General features: G+C 42.8%; 1 protein-coding gene across 1 annotated transcript in view; it reads left to right on the forward strand.

Annotated features, from left to right (window-relative positions):
• The window catches only part of syt7a (synaptotagmin VIIa), a gene marked incomplete at both ends in the record, with an annotated part of 116446 nt that overhangs the window by 58455 nt on the left and 43158 nt on the right, over positions 1-14833 (forward strand). The window contains 2 exons of the mRNA XM_080761382.1: positions 12506-12582; positions 13943-14077. Coding sequence (XP_080617508.1) covers positions 12506-12582; positions 13943-14077 — 212 coding nt within the window. The remainder of the gene's footprint in view (positions 1-12505; positions 12583-13942; positions 14078-14833) is intronic.

The following is a 14833-nucleotide window of genomic DNA, read 5'->3' on the forward strand; positions in this document are numbered from 1 at the left end:
TGGCAACTCTATCTCTCTCCCTCCCTCCATCTCTCTCTCCCTCCCTCCATCCCTCACTCCCTCCCTCTCTGCCTAAACAGTGGTCCCTGAGGGGCTCCAGGTGGTCCCCAGCTAAATGGATAGTTGTTAACCAAATGGACCCTTATAGATATTTAACTCTATTAAATGTACTCTATTACAAATAGTGGCATAGATAGTCAGGGTCTGTCTGTCTGTCTGTCTGTCTGCCAAATTACAATATTTGCCTCTGAGATGTGGAGTAGAAGTAAAAGTATTGGAAATCGGTAATACTTTAGGCTCTTTGGATGCAAGAGAATATAGAGTATTTTAATTCATATTTAATGATGTTCAGGAGTTTAATACATTATGTGAGCTGAAATGCTTCACAGTTTCCTGGCAAGACAGTTCATATTACCCCACCCCCCACGGCGCATCCAACACCTTTAGCTGTGTCCCAAACAATGGAGCCAGGGTGAAATGTTATTCACTTCAAACTGTGCTCTCCTATGTTTTTTCCCTGCACACTGTTCTTAAAGGATTCAATCAATCAATTACATGAACCCTAACGCAATGTTGTTTGTTTTGAATGTATATATCATTAGTTTTCATGTTCCATTTAGGTTATTTTTTATTGTAATATGGGGTATTTGTAAGGGAATTAAAATGTTCAGAAGTGACAGACTACACTATGCATCCACTGCACACAAAATGGAGTGGAAACTGAGTTACATGTCCTAACCGTACAGAACTTCTGGGCTGTACGTTTTGATTAATTGAATACACAATATCAATGGAAACAGGCCATATCTTGGGGTTAATCCTTTTGGTAAATGGTAAATTGTGCTTTTATATAGCGCTTTTATCACAATCGCTTTATATAATACTCTTGTTTGTATTCAACTTGACTTTATGTGCGTGTTTCTTACAAATAAAGTAGTCAATCCATCAATGAGTTATACAATGGAATCCTCATTTATCTCTGAGAGTGTAGCCTACAGGAGTCTGGTTTGAACTGAAATGTACTTCATGTCAAACTGTAGGTGCTTTCCTGTGCTTCCCTCCCTGCATACCGTTCATAAAGTATTAAATCAATCAACATGAACCCTAACATTAGGTTGTTTGTTTTGAATATATCATTAGTTTCCACTTTCCATTTAGTTTAGTTTTTTATTGTAATATGGGGTATATAACTGATTGATTAATTGACTCGGTTATTTAACAGTTTGCAATAAACAAGCACAGAAAGTACATCTTGGTGGTGTGTAGCGAATCTTGTGGACCAGACCCATTGCAAGATGCTGTACTCTGTTGTCAACCCTAAGCCCTTCCAGCCTTTCAAAGTGTGGAGGTGTTAGTTGGATTCGGGGGTTGAGGCCAAGTAGTAGCCTGACCAGCTTATTAGCATGTCTAAAGAGACAATTGAAGCTGGAGATCCTAGTGAGTTCTGTCGGAGTAGCACAATAAGCATTTAGAAATTCAAAAGAATCTTGAGTAAACAAATTAGGAGGGAAGGACAGATTTACAGACATACCAATAGTAGTGAAAAGTCTTTTTACTTTTTTTCAGTAACGCACGCACACACACACACACACACACACACACACACACACACACACACACACACACACACACATAAATATCCTGCTACCCTAATAGACAGGGGTACATGAGCACCTGGCCGTTCATTCGTGCTCTATCTCCGACCAAGCCACACTTCCACCACACACCTCTCTATGCAAAATAAAACCTGCACACTCCCACAAAAGACATAGACTACATTGCATTCGCCAAAAATGTCTTCTTTACTGTTTAAATATTACTTTTCTGAAACACGCTATTCTTGCTCAACCTCAACAGCCTACGTCAGAATCGTCATGTTGGCGTCTACTACGCCAACTACGTTCACTTAATGGGGCCAGTCCTTCACAGTGACACACGCGTTAGATCAACCACGCGACCGGGATGGTTTCTACCCCTCAATGTCGTGCCTACTCTACACTGCCATCCCAAGTCCCCTCCCCCTTTCACTGCTCCTGTGTGTGACCTGTGAACTACTCTCTGATATAACATAACAACATAACATGAGTAGCTCTTTGCCTGCCTGCCTGTCTGTCTGTCTGTCTGTCTGTCCATGAGTAGTTATTTGTCTGTCTGTCAATGAGTAGCTGTCTTACTGTCTGCCTGTCTATGAGTAGCTGTCTGCCTGCCTGTCTATGAGTAGCTGTCTGTCTGCCTGCCTGCCTGTCCAATTGTCCATGAGTAGCTGTCTGTCTGCCTGTCTGAGTAGCTGTCTGCCTGCCTGCCTAATTGTCCATGAGTAGCTGTCTGTCTGCCTGTCTATGAGTAGCTGTCTGCCTGCCTGCCTAATTGTCCATGAGTAGCTGTCTGTCTGCCTGTCTATGAGTAGCTGTCTGCCTTCCTGCCTGTCCAATTGTCCATGAGTAGCTGTCTGTCTGTCTATGAGTAGCTGTCTGCCTGCCTGCCCAATTGTCTATGAGTAGCTGTCTGTCTGTCTATGAGTAGCTGTCTGCCTTCCTGCCTGTCCAATTGTCCATGAGTAGCTGTCTGTCTGTCTATGAGTAGCTGTCTGCCTTCCTGCCTGTCCAATTGTCCATGAGTAGCTGTCTGCCTGCCTGTCCAATTCTCCATGAGTAGCTGTCTGTCTGCCTGTCTATGAGTAGCTGTCTGACTGCCTGCCTGTCCAATTCTCCATGAGTAGCTGTCTGTCTGTCTGTCTGCCTGTCTATGAGTAGCTGTCTGCCTGCCTGCCAGCCAGCAAGTTGGTTAACAGAAAATAAATTGTTATGGCTGAGTAAAATAAAATACAATAAACACAATTTGCCTGAAAATAGATTACCCAGCTATGACCTTTTTCATGAAAAAAAATGAGTAGTGATATGGCTGACTGAGTAAAATAAAACAATCTACCTGAAAATAGATAGCTATAAGTGAAGAGCAATTTCCGCAATTACCATTTCCGCAATTTCCACAATTTCCATTTCCGCATTTTCCTCAATTTCTGAGGTTGAGTATCACTGCTGTAAGCCCATGTGGGCTGGGCGCCTTTGGTGCATGACACAAAAAAAAAGAAATCTATCTATCTATTCAGGCCCATTCAATTAATCTATCACTACATTAGTTGCCTGTTCAAACTAAACTACACTTTATGAAATCATTGTTGCAGCCTACACACATATATTCAGGCCCATTCAGAACACATTTCCCAAATCTCAGTGATTAATCCACACATCGCTCTGTGTGTGTGTGTTGGCGTGTGTGTGTGTCGCGTCGCCCTCCAGCTGCAATTGCGAGTGTGCGCTGTGTGCAGGGCACACTACTGAGTTTAAAAACACAGCTGAAACATGAAGTGGAGTCTGTCAACTCCAGCAATTTCTTTCTTCCCATATTGCGCTGCAACGACACTGGGATGAGGCCCCCGAAGGGGGCCGAAATTCTAGTATATATATATATATATATATATATATATATATATATATATAAAGCTCCTTTGAATTTAATTTAATTTAGATTTTCTGTCTCATTTCAAGTTTTCAAATATATAAAAATATTTTGAAAATAGCAGATCCACAAGCTCACACGCTATTTTAAAATGGTGTATAGTTGTTAATGTGTATTTTATTTACTTCTACTCCATTACATCTCAGAGGCAAATATTGTATTTGTACGCCACTACATTTATTTGCAAACTTTAGTTAATGTACAGTTAATGTACAGTCCTCAGAACAGGGGGTATTTAATTGCAAACATTTCATCAATAATCATCAAGACAATATTCAGATTAAAGAGACACGCCAAGGACCCCCCACCCGAAGAGACACGACAGGGACCCCCACCCGAAGAGACACGCCAGGGACCCCCCCTCCATAGACTAATGGCTATAGCTCTAAAAACCTTCTCTTATGGGGGTCCCTGGCATATCCTCTCAAATGGGGGTCCCCGGCACATCTCCCAAACGGGGGTCCCTGGCACATCCCTTCAAATTTTCATTAAATTTGCAAGCTGTATAGTTGGGTGGGGGGGTGTTAAGGATTCAAATTAAAAAAGGGCTAAAGTAGCAGATCTACAAGCTCAAAATAATCAATAATCATCAAGACAATATTCAGATTAAAGAGATATGCCAGGGACCCCCACCTGAAGAGACACGCCAGGGACCCCCCACCCGAAGAGACACGCCAGGGACCCCCACCCGAAGAGACACGCCAGGGACCCCCCCTCCATACTCCATAGATAGACTAATGCATGTCAAACTGGGGGTCCTTGAAATTAAACGGGTTGAGAGTCACTGCTATAGCTGTAAAAACCTTCTCTTATGGGGTCCCTGGCATATCCTCTCAAATGGGGGGTCCCTGGCACATCCCTTCAAATTTTCATTAAATTTGCAAGCTGAATACTGCACTGGCCTCTGTCCTACTGCCCTACTGCCACCTACTGTCTGTTTATTATATTACACAGTAGGTGAAAAGAAAACTCCCCTTAAGACTAAACCACACCCATAAGAGGTGTGACTTCCATAGGTACCCAGGTACTTTTAAATACCTAGAGGTAACTATGGGTACTGGGCCGGCATAAACCAAGGGAACCCCACTGTAGCTGTGATTTGGGTTTAGTCTCTCGTAATTGCTTCATCATTATATTGGCTGGAGCTATTTTGAATCCCATGGCTCAGAGCCAGATGCCAGTGAATAATCATGCCCCCCCTTGCTGATGAAGATGACTGGTTTAAATTAGACTTAAGTGGTTTCAAGGGTATTTGAGTGGAGAATGAGATGCAAAAATGCGCACTCTTCCATGGCCTTGCGTTAGACTAGAGTCTAACGGTTAGACCCTCATAATAGCTCAAATTCAGCAACAAGTCCCATTTAATGGGACTTGAATTTTAGCTATTCGTTTGTCATCTTGTGTTTGTGCTTCGGGTAAAAATTCCCACCTCTCCTCTCTGGTCTCTTCAACTGGTTGAAGTTCAAATAGGGATTAGGGTGTGAGGCTTGGATGGTGTTCGTGCGTGCGTGCGTGCATGTGTGTGTGCGTGCATGCGTGCGTGCCTGCGTGCCTGCCTGCGTGCCTGCCTGCCTGCTTGTGTGCCTGCCTGTGTGCGTGCCTGCTTGCCTGCGTGGCTGCCTGCCTGCGTGCCTGCCTGCCTGCCTGCGTGCCTGCTTGCCAGTGCCTGTGGTGAGGATCATGATACTCAATCAATAGCCATCACAGGGTGTTTGAATCCCTCCCAGGCAGACTAGAGAGAATGGCTGTTTTCTCAACCGAATCACCTGGGACTTCCTGTCATTCATTCTTTTTTCTCACCTCACCATTTCACTCTTCACACCTGTCCCTCCCATCCGTCCTTTGTCTCGCCTGCCATCCTCCTCTCTGCATGTATTTCTCATCTTGCAAGCTGCCTCCCGTTTTTATTTTGCATTCTATTTTTAGCTTTCCCGCCGTTGCTGTCTCGCTCTCCCTCTCTCTCTCTCTCTCTCTCTCTCTCTCTATACACAGTGATATGATATGATATGAATCGTATATACACATACATACAATGCAGGCCACAGCGCAATCCAGCCAATATGCGCATATATGGAGATATCAATTTAACCCTTTTATGCCCATATATGGCAGTCCCTAATGTCATGTCAGTATATGCCCACATTATGGTTATGACCCTTTTGTACCCATATATCAATCAATCAATCAATCAATCTTTATTTCAGACCCAGGGAGATCCATATCACAAACAATACAATATAAAATGAAATAAATAAAATATAATACACTCTGTTCAGTTTCTGACAAACAAGTGCGCCAATGGTTCCACAATCTAGATGAGAATCTGACATATATTACAGCGATGATGTCGTTTATTGACTCAGATGCCCTACACATGAACCTGTACATAAGGTTACGTAGTACAGCAGAGCAGGTAGGTACCCCGGCACTAACAAACATCTGGCTAGCACTGGGGCTTCTTGGCACTCTCTCAGCAGCAGCCTCATACAGTCATTATAGGCCACTGTGAGTCTTCTGATGCTGCTTTGTCTATAGATGAATTCAGAAACGTGTCTCATGGTCGCAGCTTACGTAATACCCAATCTTTCTGTTTTATGAACACAAGGCTACTTTATACCTCATATTTTAAATGCTTAGTATGGTATAGGTATAAAGTACAGCAGCCTTGTGTTCATAAAATAGAAAGATTGGTTATTGGGTAAGACTGACGTTATATATCTTTCAGGACCTTTCACTGCTTTGTCTCAACCATTACTCTATGGCTCTGCTCTCAGCCACCGCAGTGGATATTTTGACATTTCGTTTTATTTTTATTTTTATGTTGCCGCTACTGTTGGAGCATCCATAAACTACACAGGTTCATCCCAATGTTCTGGGCATGTTTGTAATGTTAGTGTTAGTAAAAAGCAGGTAAAAGAGGAACATTTGAGGCAGACTGTACATCAGTCACTCTACCATTCACCTTAGTAGAAGAGGTTTTTTAAGAGGCAGGTTTACCCCGCAGTTATGTCTGCTCCGCCTACAGGAAATACGTAAGCTGCGACCTTGAGACCCGTTTCTGAATTTGTCTATACTGGCACCAAAGGTGTGCAGTATACAGCAGTGTAGGCTATAGAAGGATTTAAAGAGCCATATCTTCACAGGTACAGAGCACATGCTACATTTGCGACACAGCATGTTTGCTTGGGCAGCTTTTGTCGCGGTCTATAGATGTCCTTGTCATCTGAAAGATCATCAGAGATGATATGGCCCAAATAAGTGATCTCACAGCACACAGGGCAGTGCCAGCCAGATGGAATTCAGGAAAGACTGAATGTCTGTCCCTACTTCGGATAATCATGATTTTACTTTTCTTAGCGTTGTATTTTATATTAAAATCAAGACCATACTGTGAGCATACGCCCAGGAGCTGTTAGAGACCAGCACGGACTGAAAAGGACCAAATCATCCACATACATCAGGTGATTAATTAGTGAGTCACCACCAACCCTGAGCCCATGTAGAAGAGATGTTATGTAGAAGTGGTTGGTATTTTATGACCTTGGTCATAAAGGCTTCATCTAGGCTATGGTCAAAGGTGCAGGCAATCTCTAATACAGACACTACTCTGGACTCTTCATCAACCACAACAATATCTGGTGTATTAGCTGTCAGAGATGTAAAGGTATCTGGGTTATCACAGAGTTGGAACATGGGTGGAATGACCCTGGAATGTTTGTACATTCTCACTGAAGATGCATGATATTTTGATATGTCCTTTGCTATGAGTTCCACTATTCTATCATGGCGTGCTATATCATGGTGTGCTATATATATACACATTCCTTTGTATGCATAACAGCCGTTCAAGATGTGTGACAGCTTGTTTCATTGATCTGTTCTGTGGTGTGGTGCAAGCAATGAGGGACCTGAGTGGTGGGGAACCAGATGGAAAGATGAAGTCTGGTGGGAAGGACTTGTAGTCTGGCCTTAACTGTGAATGTGATAATGTCCTCATTGAGTGCAGTGTTCTTAATGAATGCGTGTGATACAGAGTGATCAGTGTAGGGAAGACATGCAAGTTTCCCTTGGAGTTTTAGTCCAGTCCAGTGTTGTTGTTGTTGTTGTTGGTGTTGGTGTACATCCATGAAGACTCGTCTGGCACCTGTAGCTGTTAGCAGGTGACTGTGTCCAGCATACGTAGGTGACCGTTGCCCTGACCTGGGTGAGGGGGTCAGTTATAATGTCCTCAGAGACCCTCACAGTCTCTGCGTTAGACCGCACCCACTCCAGGGACACTCCAGACACAGAGGTCATTTAGGTCTGGCCAGTCCGACCAAACCCCAAAGCCAGCGGAACGGCCGGGTGTTCAGTTTCCCGCTGGGTTTCTCCAGAAGCCAAGAAAGTGTGTCTCTAACTCCCTGGCCAGTGGGACCTTACACCTCTTTAGGTCCAGTCAAAGTGTGTCTCTAACTCCCTGGCCAGTGGGACCTTACACCCCCTTAGGTTCAGGAACAGGGAGGATCGAGACAGCTCACTAACATCCTTGTCGTCGTTGTTCAGCATTTTTGTGAGGTGAGAAATCCTCATGCTGGTATAGATCCATTCCACGTTTGGGACCTCCAACCGTCCCCGTCCCTCCCACTGTGGATGAAACATTATGTCGCGGGTGCTATGTGAGTTGAGTCCAAACCATTTTCGCACTATAGGCTCACACACACACACACACACACACACACACACGTGTTGATGTTTTTATTTTTATTTTTATATATAAATGCCTTATACTTAATAAAAAAACTGTCGCAAAAAAAACTAAAGTGGTGAAAATGACATGGCAGATCTGACATGTTGTGAGTTTGTAGATCTGCTATTTTCACTATTTTAATTTGAATAAATAATAATAAAAAAGGAACGGTTTTGGACAAAAGGTCTCCACTCGACAGCAGCAATATAAAATACGTCCCTATCTCTATTAGTCAAGCTGCCATTGATTGATTGATTGATTGATTGATTAGTTTGTTAGACAAATGTAAAAACGGTCAAACAGTCAAAAACTTAGGGCTATATCTTGTGCAACCCCTTAAAATTGTTCCAATACCCGACCTACAAGCTGTAGGTCGGGTACAGTAGATCAGCTACTCGAACTATTTTAAAATGTTTTTCAAAATAGTAAAAGAAAATGGCAAATAGGTTTAGGGATAAGGGGTAAGGCAAGGCAAGATAGGGCCCTGATAGAATAATAAAATAAAATAAAGTCCTTGCGGTCATGTTTCCATTTAGGCCAAATGCCCCATTTTATTCCTGTTCCTAAAAATGTTAAGAGTCTGTTGAATAATACACAAGCTTCCCTAGAGGTGTATTTCTAATGCATAATCATATTTTCCTTTTCAGGTTTCAGTCCTTTAGGCTATAGTCATATTATGCAGAACCAGGTTACACTCTACAATAAAATTCTTCTTGACACCATTGAAAAAAATGTGGAAATGTATCATCTAAAAATATATATATATTTAAAACAAATGATTAAATATGTCATTTATCATAATACTATATAAAATATATGCATTATGTTGTAGTGATGTCAGGGTGGTGTAGTGTATGTCTGCTCATCTTCCAGATTCCATGATAATGATGTGTAGTGATGTGGCGGCCGTTAGCAACATACAATCTTGAACAAATATTAATGTGACATGTTACAAGTAATGACATTATGCTCTAGGAAGTTGAATGCAGGCATTATGTACAGTGCAGACATCTGCACATTGACAGAAGTTCCTGTCAACTAGATCTCAGATATACATTTGCACTTAGAGTTCCTAGCACTGCACACATACAGTAAAGGACACAAGTGGATTGACTGGAATTTATGATAAACAAATGTTGTGGCTGTCTTAAGCCAAGTGCAGTGTTGTTCATTTGTTAGATCAATACCCGAGCTTTCCTTTTGTTTTTCTCATTTCCCTCTTGTTGACATACCATTCTGTTAGCTTTACTTTTTTTATTGAGACAATAAGCCAAGTTACAGAGAAAAGCTCACCAGTGGGCATCGTGCCGTTGCTCCATGCAAGCTAGTATTCTGTTGCTGATCATTTTAGTGGGGTGGCGGTGGCTCAGTGGCTGGCTGGGAACCGCAAGGTTGCCAGTTCGAACCCTGGCTCCCCCAGAGGTAGCATTGAAGTGTCCCTGAGAAAGACACTGAGCCCCTTATTGCTCCCGATGTGCAGGTTGGTGCCTTGCATGGTTTCCTCTGTCATCGGTGTATGAATGTGTGTGTGAATGGGTGAATGTAATGCACAATCTGTAAAGCACCTTGAATAAAGGCGCTATATACATGCACCATTTACCATTTAGTAGAGATCAGAGTCAGAGATCAGGGATTAGAGTCATTCAATACACTTCTGTGTATGCAGCTGTTTAAACTATGTTCACAGTTTGTTTTTCATATGGGCACAGCCAGCGCGGTGGAAAAAGGATTCACATTTTGTACTTGAGTAAAAGTACCAATACTGCAATGTAGAAATATTCAGTTACAAGTAAATATCTGGAATTCAAAATTGACAAAATGTAATTGAAGTATAGTACTCTTTAGGCAGAATGTCCCATTTCAAGTTTTCAAAAAGTATTTTGAAAATAGCAGATCTACAAGCTCACAATGCATCAACGCATTGTGAGCTTGTGGATCGGCTATTTTCAAATGGCCGAAATGTGTGTAGGACTGAAGTGGTTATTGTATGCTTTTTTAATACTAATCAAAATCTACATAGTAACTAAAGTTTTCAAATTAATGTAGTGGAGGAAAAGTACAATATTTTGATCCCAGATATAGTGGAGTAAGTATACTGTAGGTAGTAAGTACTAAGTACCAGTAAGTAAAAGTATTGGAAATTGGAAATGCTCCAGGGAAGTAAAGGTGCCTCAAAGTTGTACTTAAGTACAGTACTTGAGTAAAAAAAATTACACCACTGGGCACAGCATTGAATCAGTGTTGACTGTTCTATTTCAGGTTGATACTGATTATACTATATATGTGCGCTCTCTGGCTTAGTTTTCGCTGTGTGTGACTGATATAATGTTTCTCTGTGGCACGCAGTATTGTCACAATTTGTCAGTCATGTCTGTTTAAAGGGTCTAAACAATAAGCCTGCAACATCCACAGCGTGGGCTGCATGTGGACTGAAAACACTGCAGAGACTGTCATCTCGCAGGAGTCACAGCTACAGTAGTGCACTTCACAAGTCTACAGTGTGCCGTATAGCTCTCTTGCTGTATGCTGAAGCTGGTCATGCAGGCGGCCGGCTGGCACCGCAATTTTAATTTCTATAAGCTCTACAAGGACTCATACACAACTTTTGATGTTTTCCATAATATATGTTTTCCCAATGATAGCTGTCTGGCTGTGTGTTTGTGTACTTGGTCGTTATGTGTGAACAGGCAGTCACAGAGCTTTTATATTTATGTCATTATTGGAAGGCCCTCTGCTTGCTGTCTGTCGTTGCTGTTGTTCAGCGTGGTCATTGGGAAGGTCTGGACAAGCCAGTCATGGAGCTGCTCTCCCTGAAGGCCGCCCCACCCAGTCTGTAAGCACTGTAAGCACACTTAAGCCGCAAAAAACCCACCTTGCCCAGGTGTCTCTTCTGGGGTTTTAAACAGCTGGTGGTTGTAAACGATGCTCACGCACGGCTGCAACTTGACGCACCGGCAAACAAACGAAAACGCTTTGACGACACTGCAAGTTGAAACCACGCATGAGCGTCATTTCCATCCATCAGCTGTTTTTAAACCAGGAAGCAACGCCTGGACTAGGCGTCTTCTTGCCGCTTCTTGGCGCATGTATGTGCCCGCGCCCTAAGAGAGCAAAGCATTCAGTATGGAGGATCCAGCCCTCTCGAGGACCACAAAACTAGCAGTCTCCTCAGTAGCAAATTATCCTCTTAGCCAAGAAAAGATCCACTTATCCAACAAGACGATGCCAGAGGAACTATATATATATTCTGTTGAATGGAGGACCCACCTCGCTAAATGTGTATCAGAGCATCACTTTCAGGGAAGCAGATGAAGAGGGCAGGACCAGTTTTGACGGATCCCATCCCTATTCCCTGCAGCCAAGTGTCAAGAGATTACCTGCACTTTTGCCAGATTTTGAGAGACGAATCGAACAAGCGGCCAGGTCTATGAAAACAAGCCCAAAATAAGTGACTATATACAGTATGGTATACACTTTGTCTTGTATATACCACATGTATATACTGTATTAGACACATATTTTGGTGCATTAAATCCATTTCAAGGCAGGACTTAAAACAGAGTCCAAAGGTGGTGATAATAAAAAGACTTGGCAACACTGATTACCTGCACTGTGACACATGTGAAGCACCTGTAAGAGTAATTAGCTTTTCCAGTACAAAACTCCCCATGGACTTCACTTTTCAAAGCCTTGCCATTATTGCCATGGTTACAGCAGATGATGCACCCGGTGGTTGAAATCAAGCTTGTGTAGGACTCTCTAGAGAGCCTTCTCTCCGCTAGCTTTGTGGATTGCAGGGCCTTTAGAGTGATACTGCAGTCATAGTCGGGGAAGGACTCTCCAAATCATATTTTATTTGACTTTGATGAGCGTAATCAGGAGACCCATCAGGTGGAGGACTGACCCTACACAGCTCATTAAATAATAGCGGTGGCATTTATACTTGAAATTAGCATAGTGGAAAAACATGGCTTCAAAGATGATGGATGTAAGCTAAATGTAATTTTTCACCCTCCCCCACCCTTCCATCCTTTCTTATCACCACCTCTCTCTATCTATCTCTATCTCTATCTCTATCTCTATCTCTATCTCTATCTCTATCTCTATCTCTATCTCTATCTCTCTCTCTCTCTCTCTCTCTCTCTCTCTCTCTCTCTCTCTCTCTCTCTCTCTCTCTCTCTCTCTCTCTCTCTCTCTCTCTCTCTCTCTCTCTCTCTCTCTCTCTCTCTCTCATCTCCTCTCGATCTTCTTTGGCTCAAGGGAAAGAGGAAGCCAGGGGTGGAGACGGCCGACACACCTGATTCGTCACGTGGGCGAGGGGAGAAGAAAGCCATCAAGTAGGTGTCTGGCAACAGGATGGGACAGAACAGTCCCATGATAATCAACACTTTTGGCTCTGCCGCTCATTACATGATCCGCAAATCAAAACACGTTCAACAAAGTTCTCCATCAGGGCATTATCTCTGAAAGGGGTGGGGTGGGAGCAGTGTAGACATGGAAGAAAAATAATAATAATTAAGTGATTTAATCGTAAATTGGTCCTGCATTATCTTACCTGTGTTGGTGATTTTCTTGAGTCTTACAGCGGTTATCTTCACCTCTGTTATCATTGAGTTGTAAGATAGAAAGTGTCCCTAAGTGTGGGCCTTTAGCCAAGTCTCTGAAAAGCTTGCCAATGATTTAAGCCGGTAAATACAGGAGCAGAAACAACCCTGTACTTGCTCTATAGAAGGGTGTTTCCCCCCACCCTGCTAATCCACTCCACATATACATTTAGGAGGTTTTCCATTTTTTGCCTCTTACAGTTCCTGCAGTCTCTCAATTAAGGAAGTTCATAGGTTAGTACAAGAAAATGTCAGCTTTGTAACACTATAAGAATTATGCATTAACAGCCTTTATTAACCCCTTCAACTCAACACCTTCTTTTTTACTTCTGTCATCTCTCTTATGTTTGGGCGTGTGCTTACATATTATTTGACTTTCTCTGTGTGGAGATGGTATCAAGTGTGAAGGATGGGTATTCTGTGAACGTTTCTTTTCCTTTTTTCTTTCTTTCTTTTTTCCTTGGCTCCCCAGGATCTCTGAATTTGTATATTTCCCTCCACACTGGCTCCAGCGGCATTGGTGTGCTCTCTGTTTATCATTTCAGCTTTTAAACTCTTCTCTGTGCACATGGCAGCCCCCCTGCTCTGTTCCTTGCTGCTCTAGCTTTAACCACTGCTGTGTGACTCTTATGACATCAGTGATTCTGCTCACCTCTTCCCCCTCTTTGCCTGTGGTTTACCTCTTCTCTCTGCCTTTGAGTCTTATGCTCTGTCATGCTTACTCACTTTTCACACCAAGGGTGACTGAGCCAGATGTCTCCATGCTTACCGAAATGTGTATTTTGACAGTGGTGGTGCCAGATGAACCGAATCTATTTCATGTATGTTGTATAGTATGTGGTGCTTAGACCATGATTCTTCATCTTTTCTCTCCTTGTCTATCTGTCTATGAGACAGCACATTGTTCTATGATTTGACCACTTCACAATAAGAAGTTCGTCGGGTCCGGCTGAGCACTGCTGTATAAGGCTGACTTCCCTCCTCAATATAGCCAAGAAGAACCTGTGTGATTCGCCCATTGTGTGAAGGGTCAATCAGTGCCTCCTGTCCATTGTTGTGATACTCTGACCTGTCTTTCTCTCTGGCCACACAGTGAACTAGACAGAGACTTTTGGAATAACAATGACAGCAGCACAGTGCAGCAGAGGTGGAGCTCCTATCCGCCCAAGGAGTTCCTACTAAACATTTCTCCCTATGCCCCATACGGAGATCCTCGCCTCACGCTCAAGTGAGTCTTGATCCAGCGCTGGTAAGAGACCCCCCCCCCCCCCCCCTCCACCACCACCACCACCCTCCCAAAGCAGGGCTGTAATGAGGCGGGGGCACCCTCAAAACCTAGGGCTGGGCAATTAACTGAAAATAATATGTTGAAACTGATTTTTAGAGCCAACTAATCGACTAAATTGATTTGTCTGATTGACCACTTGACCCTGTACTTCCTTGTAGGCTGCAATGGTGGTGTTCAAAAATAGTGAAAAAATAGACGATCTACAAGCTCACAATGCGTCACAGTGCGGCGCGTTGTGAGTTTGTAGATCTGCTTTGTTCATTATTTTATCTGTATAATTGTGCACTAATCAAAATTTAGGCAAAAGTTTGAAATAATCGTGTTATTGATTTGAAGGTCATATCGCCCAGCCCTTCTTTCACCTCTCCTTCCTCTTCTGTCATCTTCTTATCTCTCACCTTCTCTCCCCTCCCTTCCTCCACCATGGCATTCATCATATGGAAGAGTCTAAGCACTATGACACATACTGCGTTATATAAACATTGATTTTATAAGCCCTGCCAAGTTAAATCACATCCACCTTGTTTCATAAACTTGCATTTCCTTTTTTGATCTCCACCAATGACAGAAACAATAAGTCGTCTAATGTGCAGTATACACACTGGGAAATACTAATCGTTAGCCATGATTGCTCATAATCTGTAGGAAATGGGAGCGAGGGAAATGTCATAGACACATTACAGCATCGCCATGCCA

This window comes from Protomyctophum bolini (genome assembly GCF_963924005.1).
Source record: "Protomyctophum bolini genome assembly, chromosome: 4".
NCBI lineage: Eukaryota > Metazoa > Chordata > Actinopteri > Myctophiformes > Myctophidae > Protomyctophum > Protomyctophum bolini.